The 14,132-nt window shown below is 43.1% G+C and overlaps 1 protein-coding gene across 26 annotated transcripts in view; it reads right to left on the minus strand.

Moving 5' to 3' along the window:
• Nucleotides 1-14,132, minus strand: part of Cobl (cordon-bleu WH2 repeat protein) — a 246,422-nt gene that overhangs the window by 73,162 nt on the left and 159,128 nt on the right. For 13 of the 26 annotated variants that reach the window (XM_087583454.1, XM_087583450.1, XM_087583453.1 and 10 more), the window contains 2 exon segments: nucleotides 8,269-8,407; nucleotides 5,629-5,799 (listed from right to left, as the gene is read on the minus strand). In XM_087583454.1, coding sequence (XP_087439580.1) covers nucleotides 5,629-5,799; nucleotides 8,269-8,407 — 310 coding nt within the window. 26 annotated transcript variants of the gene reach the window in all.

Raw genomic sequence — 14,132 nt, forward strand, 5'->3', positions numbered from 1 at the left:
CTCCTAGCTAAGGAGTTATGGGCAACTGCTGGGAGAGGGAGAATCAGTATTAAAGGCATAACCTCTGGTAGGGCAACTATACCCCAACAGAATGCCACAAATCTAAGACTGTACAGCCAATAGAAACTGTACTTGATGGGTTTAAAAATGACAAAAAGAAGACACAAATTGTGGTGGGTAAGGAAAGGGGAAGATTTGAGAGGTGTTAGGGGATGAGATGAATATGATCAAACAGCGTTGTATGAAATCCTCAAAGAATTAATAAAAAATGAAAAATTTCACTCCTCCCATTTTTTATTAATAATTCTATCTAGCAATTTGCTTATACATTTCTTGAAACTTGAACAGTCTGATTTCATGAGCTGGCACAGGCCGGTTTCACTGCATTGCCACCCAACCCTTTAAATCTCTTTCAAGTCAGGGACATGAAGGGCTAAAAATAATTAGCAAGGAGAATTAAGTTTCTAAATTTCCTTTTTCTTCGGGGGCTCTGCACAGACTGTGGCTTTCCTTACTTCTATTTTAAAGAGCATCCGATATTAGTTCTAGGTGGGGATAATAACGTCCAGGGTACAAAAATAACAAGCTGAAGATGTAGTCAGGGACAGACTCTCCCACAGTCAATAATTTCCTGCTGTTTTATGGAAAAGGCTATTCGCTCAGGATCCATTTCCTGTTTGCCTGGATGCTCTGCCTTTTCCCATGGCAGCAGGAGCAGCTGTGTAGCCAGCTCCCTTCCATGATCGGGAAAGAAACAAATCAATAGGAGAAAAGGGCGAGGGGCGTCTCTGTGCTTGCTCCTATCTCTACCCGGTGGCAGACTTTAAGGAGCTTGGCAATTAATAGGTTTGTTTTAAAAAGCAGACATATTTAATTGGGGGTGGGGTGGGGGACTGAATTTTAGAACAAGAGATTAGGTGACTTAGGAGCACTGACCCAAATTTAAGGGTGTCTGCCAAAAAAAAAAAAAAAACGCTGCCCCATCTCACAGGCTTCAGGCTCTCTGCTCAGGCTGTAGCTGTCACCCGCCAGCAGCCCTTTGTGAGCATTGGCTCCTAAAGTGCACTTAGATTGCACGCAGGCATCTGCAAACTGCCAGGGTGTGCTCCGAATCTCTCTGCTCTCAGCCTCTGTGCTGAGTCACTCGCCTGAAGTGTGAATTATTATTCTTAATTTTGCATCCGATCAAACTCAAATTACCAACTTTCAATTAAAAAATGCTAATCGTTTTCTCTGATCTTTCCGCCCCCACCCTCCCACCCCCCCAACCCCGGTTTATAATTTCCCTTAGCATGTTTTAGAATAGGGCTTCTATTCAAATTTAAAAGAGAATTCTACAAATGACCTTATCCAGAAGACCCAGAAGTGAATGCTAGAAATAACGCTACGGTGGTTGCCAAGGCTAAGAGAAAATGGCCTCATTTTTTTTTTCCAATGCTGTTATAATTCTTTGCCAGAACCCCTATAAACATATATCCTGAGAAAGACTTATTTCCCCAAATTATGTACAGAAAATGTGTTCAAACATGATAGTCAATGAATGATTTTTTTAAAAAACCGTAAAGCAATGCTTTAGCATGAGCTCCATGTGCTCTATCTGCAAATCCCCAGGGTCTTCTGAAATAAGTAACGGATGAGCCATTAATAGCCCAATTATGACTGTACTGTAAATCCTGAAAACAAACAGTTCAGTGCAACTCATGGGATGGTTCCACGAAAGTGATTCGTGAGAGCAGATTCTCGAATGCTGGCAGAATGGGAGCTGGTTAGAAAGCTATGAAGCAGAATCCAAATGCACACAGTGTTATTGGCTTAGGCATGCCCATGAAGCGCTTGCATGTGTAAGTAGATATCTAATGGGAAATAAGAAAGCTTAATTAATACGAATCAGATTAAAGAATGCAGAGCAGAGAGCTATTAGTCTCCTGCTCTTAAAAATCACGTTAAGAACCATTCACACGTAGTCATGTTGAGGACAAACTTGGTAACAGGAGGTTTGGGGGGGTGGGCTACGGAGCTCACTCATCATCTGTGGCATTCATTTTCTTCATCATCTATGGCATTCATCTGTGCAGAATCTGCAAGATTTTTGACCGCAAAGGAGCTGACTTCATGGCTCACAGAAACGAACCTTAACTCTAGGTAGGTATGCCAATGGCTGGCAAAGGGAAGAGCTTATTCTTCGGCCTAGGAAACTTCACATCTGCCTTCTGTTGGCTTTTTCAAAAGGCTGTGCTTTGATGCTAGTTAACTTACTTAGGAATATGAAAAAAAATGTTTCCTAAAGCGGGAAGTATTTTAAGTGACACCTAACGTTCTCAGGATTTGTGAGTTGGACACACTGTTCTAGAGTTATTCACCACATTTCAAGGACTCCATCCAACAAAAGAATAAAGAAGCAAGCAGAAAAGGGTATACTGAACTCCACTGGGATTTTCAATCTTTCTTAAGTAAAATGGCCACAGGTCTTTGTCAAAATGTTGGCTCAGTGAGGATATCCTGACTTTCGGTTAGGATGGGGTTGCTGACTTCTCTCTGGTTTCAAGCAGATCTCAGTGTAACGAAGCTGAATGCAAGAGTGGATTTTTTTTTTTCTATAGCAAGCACAAGTTTAAAGATGAACAAAAACATAAGTAGGACGACAGCCTTAAACTACCTTAGGCATATACCAACTAGCTGCAATTCAGGTCAAGCAAAAGGTGTATAACTACTTTCTCTCTTCTGAGCCCTTAACCCCAAATATGTTCAAGAATCTGTGCAAGCATGTACACATAGATCCGTCTTTCTCTTATCCCCCATCACAGGTAAGTGTGGTTTCATAATCATGGATCAAGTATTTATAAAACCTAGGAAAGGAATGGTTGAAACAGAAAGGTAGAATGGGAGCTATGAAAACAGCTTCTAAGAACAGGTTCTAAGAACCTGCCTTCCCACATCTGTGTACAGATCTATCACTTCTCAAATGTAGGAAAGTTAGTTGAGGTCCCTGCTTCCGAGAAAGACTAAGAACTGTGTGGTAAATACATCTGTTGTACAAATCACAATGGGTATGGAAAAGTCCAAGTGTCCCATGGACGATTTCAGCTCAGTGGGAGAAAAGAGTGTGTGGTGGACAAAGCAAGACAGAGGGCTGAGGTCCTCTAGTAAGACATGTCACTACCTTACTTAAGGCGTTCAGGCTTAACTCCCTCTGATGGCAGAGCTGATGTGGAGTCATAAGAGATCTCATGTGTAAGATTCCCGTTGGACCTTCACCTGGCCCTTGAGATACCCAAGATCCCACTGAGGGCATAAAAATTCCTTTATAAGGAATGAAGTTTTAAAAATGAAAGCTGGAGGAAATACATAAGAGCTTGGAGCTAGCATGGAAACATCTCTACTGAGAATTCATGTCGCCTCAAGCAGCCAGAAGTCTGATTAGGAGAGTAGGCGAGAAGCATATGATATTTTATATGCCCACCACTTTTGCCTTTCCTGAGACAAGGTTAGAGGAGTAACCTAGATTTCTGCTTTATGGAAAGAAATGTAAGAACATAAATGTTTCACTTTTTCCTAACTGTTTTCTAAATCCTTAATTTAAAAAGGCAAGTAAGTCGTAGTCTGCTTGATTGGGCAGGTGATCCGTTTTCAATGTTGTAAGCAACTGACAGGCTAGTTCTGCTAATTAGGCAACATAACACTGTTATGTTATTATGTTATGCTGTGCACTGAATACCTAAGATTTCTGGTGCACACACAGGAGAGAAGATTTGGACTCAGGTGTGCCCAAGGGACTGGACTGGATTGCAGGGGCCAAGGAAGACCAAATGAAATGGCATTTGTTGACTCATCTAATGGGTTTTGGGGCATCTGTCTAGACCTACTGGATTTCATGTGCCCCTGTGGGTAGGGGAGGATAGAAGAAAGGTGATTGATGATGTGGAGGGCTACGAAATGCCATATCCAGAGAAGTAAACTCAAAGACAGACGGCAATTACCATAGAATGAGAAACTGAGCCACAAAGCAAAAGGAAATCGAGTCTTAGAACAGTCTGCTGCTATACTCCATACCCTTCAAACCTCTTAGGAATTCTCAGAGCAGGCTAGGATCTGCCTACAGCCCCAGCCTGCCTGCTGGGTGTCAAACATATGGAGGTCTGAGAAAGGCAAGTTGGGGAGATGGTTCAAGCCTTTACCAGGCTCGTCCACCCTTGGTAGAGTAGTGACTGCATATTTTGTAGGTGTCTTCTCTTCATAATGTGACCTTTACTGTGCTCACTTAGTTAATCCTGTCCACTTGTCTCCATAGGGAGGCTACACAGCAAGTGGGGGTAACAGTCATAGAATTAGCCTCTGAAATCACCGCTTGCCTTGGTGTGAGGAGGTTGAAATTCCCCTCTCTTCAGAGATGCCACAATGGTTTGAGACGACAAGGCTAACATTTTATTGACAGGTATCTAATTGGTTCTTCTTTAAAAATGTATTTATTTTCATTTCCGTGTCTATTTGTAGTCTCCTACATGTATGTATATGTACCATGTACATGCCTGGTGCCCACAGAGGTCAGAAGAAAGGACCAGATGGTTGTGAGCCATGATATAGGTGCTAAAAACTAAAACTAGGTTCTCTGTAAGTACAACACAATTGTTTTAACCACTGCCATCCCTCTGGCATTTTTAGTTGATTCTTAAATATAAAAAAAAAACCTTATAGTAATTCATTTGCATGGAGAAACATGCTCACTATAAAGACGATAAAAATAATTGAAAGGAGTAAGAACTATTTGTAGAAAACTATACATTGAATCACCATTAGTTTGCCCAAAGAAAGGAGATGTTAGAGGGCAGGTAATTATCATTTTCAGTACAGTAAAAGGTAAATGTAATGGTGGAAAAGCACAAACTTCCAGTGCACAATTATACAGATGTTCATAACTGGGCTACATCAGACTGGCACTGCACCGTTAGAACCCATGGTCTATGAAGAAGCCTGCTTTATAAAAAGCACTGTCACAGGCCTGACTTGAAGGCGATGCCTTCCAAACATGTAAGGCTTGTGAAGCTCTTACCTATCTCAAAGTAGAAATGCCATACATATTTATTAACATCCAAAAAGAATCCCAAGAGACTTTGAGGGAAGACAGGGCACGGTGAGAAACAAATGCAAAACAGAACACTAGTTCTCGCTCTGGCTAGACTTAAGCCGTTTCTTCTTTGGCTTGCCCGGTTTCTTTGACTACAGAGAAGTATTCCAATACCTAGCCACTGACCATGAGGTTCAAGGCTGTCTTATAAATGATGCCCTCCCTGTTCCTGTATACCAACTGCCCTGATATACATCCATATCCACCCTGAGGGAGCCATCAGCAGACTGGCAAAGTTGGTCCCGCTAAGAACAGGAGCTGACTATACCCAGGAGCACAGCTTCAGCTAAAGTCTAATGGCAGTAGGAGCCGCTACTGACGACATCATTCTTACTTCACAGTGCATTCTCTGTGAAGCTAGCTGCATTGCATTGAGCATTTGGAAAGGAGAGAAGGTACAGATGTCCAGAAGCAAGAAGGGGATGTCTGAACACAGATTTACACCAGTAGAGACCAGAAAGACAGATGGTCAACAAATAGCTGGAATGGAAACAAGAGGCACCTACGTTTAGGTCTCAGCTCTGAGGTCTCGGAACCAGCGCCTTCCCCAGGAAAGGTGACAGGCTCTGTTACATCTGTGTCAGGAGGAGGATAGGGTGGGGGCGGGGGGAGCACTAACTGGGGTGGGCCCCGAGCTGTGCCTCTGGGAGGCTTTTGTGGCACCTGACGTCCAACACCTACATGGGAAGGATTCAAAGGTTAAGCCAGAGGATGTCCTATCCTTTAACCAAGATGTTACTGCTATTGCTCATCAGACAGGCACGAAACCAGTCACTCTCCACACCATTCCTCACGCCACTCTGTTCCAAACCAGCCGTCTCCAATACTAACCCAACGACAAAGCATATGTACACAACATCAAATTTTATACCAAAGAGCGGTCACGCCCAATACCAAACGCTAATGCTAAACAAATCACACTCAATTCCAGATCAAACGCCAAAGCAGCCATGTTCAATTTCAAACCCAACCTCAGTCTATACCAAGCCAGCCATACCCAATGTCAAAATCCCCTATGCATTAGATCAGTCACACCCAACATCAAAGCCATTCACCCAGCAGTAACCATAAGACCTTGTCTACCAGCCCCTGCCCTCAAAGGGCAACACTATTCTTAGAAAGAAAGGGATTCTGGACTTTCTTGTCCCCACAAACAAGTTTTAGACCAGGTAGGAGGAAGCATGGCAAACTGCCACTATCCACATCTTTTCTTTGCAACATCTCTCAATGAAGGGATATTAGTACGATTTTCAGTTTTAGACATATGTCTCCCATCTCTGTTAGCATCTATGGGCACCAGCTGATTTCATGTTCAACATGGCCCCAGGCTCAGGGAATATGAGGCTTTGGTCCTTCTGGGACTGGAAATGGGATGTTGGGTTTGGAAACTGACTTAACAAATGCATATGATACTTAAAGTAGGTACTTCCAAAATCATGCCCACAATTTCTCCCTTAAAATTGAGGTGTTTATTATTCAAAGAAAGGAGGAGGGGATCTTGGAGGGAGGAAAGAGCTCTCATCATGAAATAAAAATAGAGCAGCTCAAATGAACTGGTAATCGTTTATTGTAGTTTCCATTCTTTTGAAGAATGCTTCTTTAAAGGAACCTTTTTATTCTATTTATTTGTTATTTATTTAATGTATGTGTGTTTACAACATTTGTTTATTTGTCTGTTTATTGAGTGTACGTGTATTTACACACATGGGTATGGGTCAGGGCATGACTTGCGTGTGGATATCAGAGGATAACCTGTGGAAATTCTCTCCAGAGGTTCCCAGGATCAAACTCAAGTAAGAGGCTTGGTGGCAGGAGCCTTTATCTACGAGCCATCTCTCCATGCTTTGTTTTTTATTCTGACATTATGTTCCTCTGGGAAATGGGAGGAGCTGATTTAAAGCACAGGTTGGTACTCCTTAGGATAATTGATTCTCAGGGTATGAAATGCCAGGCATTACAAGTAAAGTGCCCACTACATCAAAGAATGCTGACCAACAGCCGGCTCTCCCTTATTAACATTTCAGAACTTGGCAATGCCTGGGAGTATTGTCCCTGTGGGGCCAAAGAATCTTTGTCAATGGAGAAACAACAGGCTGCCTGAACCCGTGAATGGCCGTGGATACTTCATGGCTTCAGCCAGAACTCTGATGGAACTTTTAGCCAGAGAATCCAATGCTGCAAAGTTCTAATCCCTTCTCTGCAAGGGCTTGTTGTGGTCTTACGACAGTGAAATGGGGGATACCAGAAGATTTGAAAATAAACAAGCTTCCTGAGGCTCATGGATCTTGGAAGTCCAGCCCTCAGTGTTGTCCGCTGCCATGATCACAAGAGTGGGGTATAATGATCTCACAGGTTACTCATTGGTTACAGGCGCTAAGACTCCATCCTGGTTCTTTTGTGTTCTCTTACCCTCAACATTGGGGCTTTGCTAGCTGTATCAGAGGTGTGTAAGCGGGGACTATTTTCAAATAGGAACTCACTCACAGGCTGGCATCCAAATGCTCAGAACCAGAGGTGTTTTGGATTTCAGATTTTTCTAATTGTAGCACATTTACATATACATGATGAGGTGTCTTGGTGATGGAACTCGAGTCTAAATATAAAATTCATTTATAATTCATATATACCTTATATACAGAATCTGAAGGTAATTTTATGTAATTTTAAAATAGTTTTGTTCATGAAACCAAGCTCCACACTACAGGTTTGTGGTATCATGTTGGTGTTCAAACGGTTTCAGATTCTGAAGAATTTCAGACTTCGGGCATTCAGGTTAGGAAGGCACAAACTCTACATACCATGAAAGGTCTAAGATGTCTTTCATATGACAAACACCTTTTCAAACAGCCTCTCTATACATCCTCCAGTCAGCAACACATGCCACAGCCACTCACATGAGCCCCATTTGTCACTGTCTTCTGGGGTTCGGTTATTTAACCACAATCCGGCCTCCATCTTTCCATCCTCTACTCCTTTCTCAGTGTCAGTAAGATATTAAGGAAATTCAGAGCGAGTCATTTGCACACTTTCTTTTGCATACTTGTTTTCCAGTTAATGTAATTAGCAAAGACTCCACTGCCAGGGTTAACAAAAATGTGCTCAAGCAGGCATCCCAGACATGCACAGAGCAGGCCACGTTCACTCACCCACTGTGCTCTTCCTGTTCTCTTCCTTATCTTCCTTGCGGTTGGGAACCACAGGACTTGGTGGTGGCGGCTGTGGTGGAGGAGGAGCTGGCGCCCGCCTCTTCTTCTTCTGAAGATCGGCCTGCGAGCTGAGGGAGGCCTAGGAAGCACAAGAAAGGACAGCAAGGATTAGCTGGTCTGTAAAAGGATTAGTTGGTCCCTAAGAGGCAAAACACACATGGAATGCATGCCTCTGCAGAAGCAGATTCTGGGTGGCATGGCCATGAAAGGAGAGCTGTCACACTGCCTGTCCAATTACACTCCTCTCAAGCAGCCGTGGCCTTTCCTGCCTTGGCGTAGACCTGAAATGGCAGAGTGATGCTTCCAAATTCCCTACCTCCCTGTTTTGTGCAAGAAGTTCCTATTTTCTAGGCATTTTTGGAGATTCTCGGACTTCCCGAGCATATGAATGAGAAAATGAAGCTTGTCCTTACTGAAGGACAAAGAGTTAATTTATTCATTCTGAAATAGGAGAGGTTGTGTAGGTGGAAGCTCAGGTCCCACTCTGCCTCTTCCTGTAGACATCCCAGGACCAACACAAGCCACATTATGCCCACTCTGCATCTAGGCCCACAGTGAAGCATCTCTATATGGGCCCTTTAGGCCAAGATTTGGGATATCAGTTTCCCATCCAGAACAGATATCCAGCGGTACCTCAGAGACAATGACAACGGAATTCTAACTTGACCAGCAGCGTGGGCAGGAATCCCTGTCAAAAGTGAAATCCGTCTTCGTCTGTGACCCACTGATCGCAGGTCTTCTTTTCCTCCTAGCAGTCTAAGTTAAAACTCACTCATGTCACTCGATTGGGCTTCACTGAAAGGGAAAGGCATTGGTGCAGAGGACGACTCCATTCTTCCCTGTCTCCAGCTCCTCAGAGTCAAGTCCTGTCCAGCCATTACTAGACCTTTCCAGGGCTGGAGCCTGTGCACACTGCCACCTGTCAGTACCGCGGGTCTGATCTGGGTGCTCTCTGGTTCAGTAATTTAAGCATGCTTCATTGAGTACTAGAACACAGAATTGATACAGCACTAGGCTACCACAATCCCCTTCTCATCAAGAGAAGTGTGTGCGTATATCTATAAAACACTTATAAATTTTAACAGTAATACACACTTATTGCAAAATATTCAATCCTCTGTGGTGAAACTGTGAATGTATATGCCAATGAAAGGAAGAAAAAAATCATTTTGTTTAGGTCAAGTACTAACTGTAAGCATATCTCTTTTTTTTTCTAATATTTAATTTTTACTCTTTTAAAAGCGATTTTATTTCCTGGTATTGTAATATACCACAACAATCTCTTTAGGTTTTCAAAGTTCTTTGCTGTACTTTGCATAAGAAGATGGCCAAAAACATAAACTCAAACAACCCTTCAAAGCTTAGTTGTCAACGAGTCTTAGTTACCACTCTCACCCCAGCAGCACCCACAGAAAACATCTTCCTTTGCCATTCACTACTTCACCAAAGAGGTCAGTTCCTATGCTGTCTTGATCTGCGTGTGCTGGAGTTCTGATTTTCTCCCCCGAAAGATAGGGACTTAATTCTTTTGTACACAGGGAGAGGGTTGATTTTTCTTCTCCATTCTGTCCCCAAAACTGCAACCTGAGAGAAACGTCAACCGCCATCCACTCTCTGGTCCCTCAGTAATCCTTCCTCAACAACAGGCTCAGTGTCTGTTGGCTCAAGGCAATTGTGGTCCAAAATTCTTAAACAGAAAACAAGAAGTCCTTGTGTTTTGTCCCGAGTCTGGCCCTGATGAAAGAGCTCACATCGTCCTCCTGTGTCCTGCCTGGGGTACTGACTCGGTACCTAACTCACTCTTCCTAGCTGAACTTCCCGGAAATTCCCTTTTCCGGCTCCATAGATTTCCTGTTTATGGAACAAGCTGTACATGAAGAATTTTGAGGCTTTGAACCTAAAAACACTTGGATCTTAAAACGTTTGTTATCCTATTATACTGTACATGGGTACGGAGGAAAAATAAACCATTATGAAACACTGGAAACACACTCAGGTCTGCCTGCTCCCAGTCTGCCCCTCTGCCCATGGGCTACGAACCCCACTGTGGCACAGTCTTCGGCACCCAGATGCTCTCCTCCGAGGCACTTATATTCCTGCAGCCTCTGGATTGTTCTAGCTCCACTTTTCGGCTTTGTCTTACTTTTATTCTGTTTTTCCTCTCTGAACATGGAGGAACTCAGTCGAACATGAAGGATCGTGAACCAATTATCCATTGTTTTTCCTCTAGTGTTCTTGCCTCTTTCTTGGAAATTTCCATTATCTGACTGCCCAACCAGCTTGAGTGCTAAAGTATGCTGCCGCATATTTAGTTTCCAAGATTTCTACTTATTGTAAAATTGGCAACATGGACTTCTTTATTGGGTATATTTTCTCTCATTTTCTTCTTGATAGCATTACAATATTTTTGTCTTCACCATTTTTTAACTTGATCTGTTGTACTTTCCTATAAGCCTCTCTCCCTCTCCCTCTACTCCCCCATTTATCTCTGATAATCTCGTTTTAACCTGGCTTCAAACATTTGTGCCTTTTGGATGACCACTTATGTTGCTTGGAAGCAGAGAGTCTATTCGCACAAGATTCCCTGGAGCATCTGGGCAGAAATGTGGTTAGCTGACAGGAAAGAGCTCCACATAGCCACCTCTTCAGATTTCTCTCCAACGTCTGCCCTCCCTGTACAGAGGGTTCTCAGTTGATGACCTAAGGGTGAGCAGGGTGCAGAGTGGAACAGGAGGAAGAGGTCCCAAGCCCGCCTTGGAGTACATAGATCGAACTCTCTGGTGTTGATTTATCATGTCTGATGTCTGGAGCGACCTGATTGCAGTTGGGCGCATGGCTGCCTGGGAAAAAGAGCCACATGGTTTTCCTGCTCACACACGCAACAATAAGTCATCAGCTCATTCTGTACTCTGGGGTGGAGTGGAGTCTGCCTCAGATTCAGTAGCCTAGTGGGGTTCTGGGCCTGTCTGATGCGTGTCCTATCCTTAGGAGTCAATATTTAACTGCCCCCACCTGCTGGGGGATTTTTCATGGCACCTCCTGAAAACGGTCATCATTTTACTCATTATTTACAATTATTTAAAAATAGCACTAAGGGTTTATTGACTTTAATGGGGATTCAAAAGGAGAGACCTTAATTTGCTCTATGAACCATATTTTCCACTTTACTGAAGTATAGTTGATTAGCCCAAAATTATGTATCCCAATTTAAAACATCCTTTTGCAACACCAAGATGTAGGAATATGAGTCCCCGGTCGTTGTCCTGTAGAAGCAGTGACTTAACATCCACCTGCAGCCTGCAAAGCTTTAATGAGGACGCTTGTGATCAGCTAGGAAGTCGCAGCACCCAGACCACTCACGCAAGAGCAGCCGCATGAACATGAGGAAGAAAGCCAATTCATTTCAAGTACCACATCCCTTCCTCCAAGGTCAGCACAGCTCAGATCTCCCTTGGGAGGAAGGAGAAGGAATCATAAGGGCACTTTTCCAGATTCTAAGAAGGGTTGCCTAGGCAGGGACTGGATCAGTCTGGAGTGACAGGAGAGCTCCTCTCTTAGGGAGCTGATGTCATTTGATGTGGGTAGATGGCAGGAACTGAAAAAAGAAGAGTTTAGACGCTGGTGGACCCAGAGCTCAGAGACCTGGCATTGTCACTCACTGTCATTGTCACTTCCACAGCATGGCACCATCAGAAGTAAGCACCAGCCTATGGATTATTTAGGGGCCATTACAAGAGTGGGAAGGGAATGGGATGATTTGGCTTTCTGTGTAGGCTTGCATGGTTGAATGGTTTTAGTCACAGTTGACTGCAAGTGCCACCGTTCCATTCCAATCCTTGGGGAGTTACCCAGACCAAGGGAGCCTAGAGACTGGGTATAAGGTCAGAGACCTGCAGTACCACAGACAAACAGCAGAGGGAGGAAGACATTATACACTATTGAAAAAAAGAAAATTAGAAATATGTTTTTGGTTGGTTGGTTTGCTTTTCTCTTTTTCAAATGTACAGTTTCCAATAAGGAATAAAAACTAAAAAGTACATCAAAAGGCCAGAAAACTGTGTTCTGAGAAGAGCGGCAAGTTAAATGTCTAGACGATAGTCGTAAAGAAACGGAGACTGATAAAACTGATAAAACTATAAGCGATTGAGTATCTTGGCAGAATTGGATGAATTATAAGAGGACAGACAGACAGATGAGCAGGCAACATGAGGAAAACTATGTGAGCACATTAAAGATCAACACAAAGTAAAAAGCCAGGAGAGAGAGAGAGAGAGAGAGAGAGAGAGAGAGAGAGAGAGAGAGAGAGAGAGAGAGAATGAGAATGAGAATGCTGGGTCAGTCACTTAAGGGTTTGCTCGGCAAAACCTAATCAAAGAGAATAAAGATTCTGCAAATGTAAAGACATGTCGCTAGGAATTACTGAGTCAGGGGACTTCCTAGGAAAGAAGTAAGTTGAGTACTCTATGAGACAACATGGCAGGGAGTAACGAGTTAGAGAACTCCCAGAAAAGGGAAGACAGAGGAGGGGTAGACAGCGGATTATCTGGAGGAATAACAATCAAAATCGTAGTACAAGAAACTTCAGGTAGATCAAAGGATCCAAAGCAGATGAAAGGCACCCTGTAAGGTAACCATCCTAAGGCAATGCCAGAGGGAATCGGCTTAGAGGATCAAGAAGGGACTGCTAAATGCTGAGCATGAACGGACCGTGTGATGAGAGCTTGCTTCTCAGAAGAACCTTTGCAGACCAGAAGTGATGGGATGGTTATGTTTGAAGCTGTGCATACACACACACACACACACACACACACACACACACACACAATGAAGAATCCTCCTGACCAAACCGTCTGCCAAAACTAGAGATCTAAAACAATCACTGCCCAGACGCAGGTCACAGAACGAGCTCTCTGCATACTCTGTTCAAATTTCAGGTATTACTTCGAGGCCTTTAAATCCATCTTGAGTTGATTTTGTTCATGGGCTGAGATAAAGGTCAAATTTCATTCTCCTACACATGAAAGTCCAGTTTCCTGAGCCCAATTTATTGAAGAAACTCTTACTCACTGGGCTCGCTTGGTGGCTTTACTGAAAGTCAGGTGACTGAACTGGTGAGTGTATTTCTGACCTTTCTGTCCCGTCTCATTCATCACTCCATTTCGATATTATCTGTCTGTTGCTGCTTTGGTTATGATAGTTTTATAACATACTATGCTGTACTTTGAAATCCCTGAGTGTGCTGTCTTCAGCCGTTTGTTTCTTTTCTTCCTCTCTCCCCACTCTGGGGGGCTTGGTTTATTTGGGATCTTTTGGTGGTTCTTTGTGAATCATGGGATTACTTCTTCTGTCTCTGTGAAAAACAACTTTGGAATTTTGACTGTATTGAGTCCGCAGATTTCTCTGGGTGTTATACACATTAGTAACATTAATATTTTTAATATCGAAACAATGGATACATTTTTGTTTACATGAGTCTTATTCAGTTTTTATTGCCAATGTTTTGAGTTTTGCTCTCCTTTGTTAAGGACATCTATATAGATGAGAGAGAGAGAGAGAGAGAGAGAGAGAGAGAGAGAGAGAGAGAGAGAGAGCTCTATCAACGATACATTAATCTCATTTAACAAGGGCCAAAGGGTCTGAACGCAGTCAAAAGAAACCCGGCATAGTGAGTCATATCTGTAATCTGAGTGTTCAGTAGGCTAAAGCAGGACTGTAACAAGTCTGATACCAAATAGGTTGCAGTGTGAACCCCTACCCTAAAGAAACAAAACCAGTTCTTGTTTTATATATCAACAGATACATTA

The sequence above is a fragment of the Rattus norvegicus genome, chromosome 14 (assembly GCF_021556685.1).
Source record: "Rattus norvegicus strain SHRSP/BbbUtx chromosome 14, alternate assembly SHRSP_T2T, whole genome shotgun sequence".
NCBI classification, from domain to species: Eukaryota; Metazoa; Chordata; class Mammalia; order Rodentia; family Muridae; genus Rattus; species Rattus norvegicus.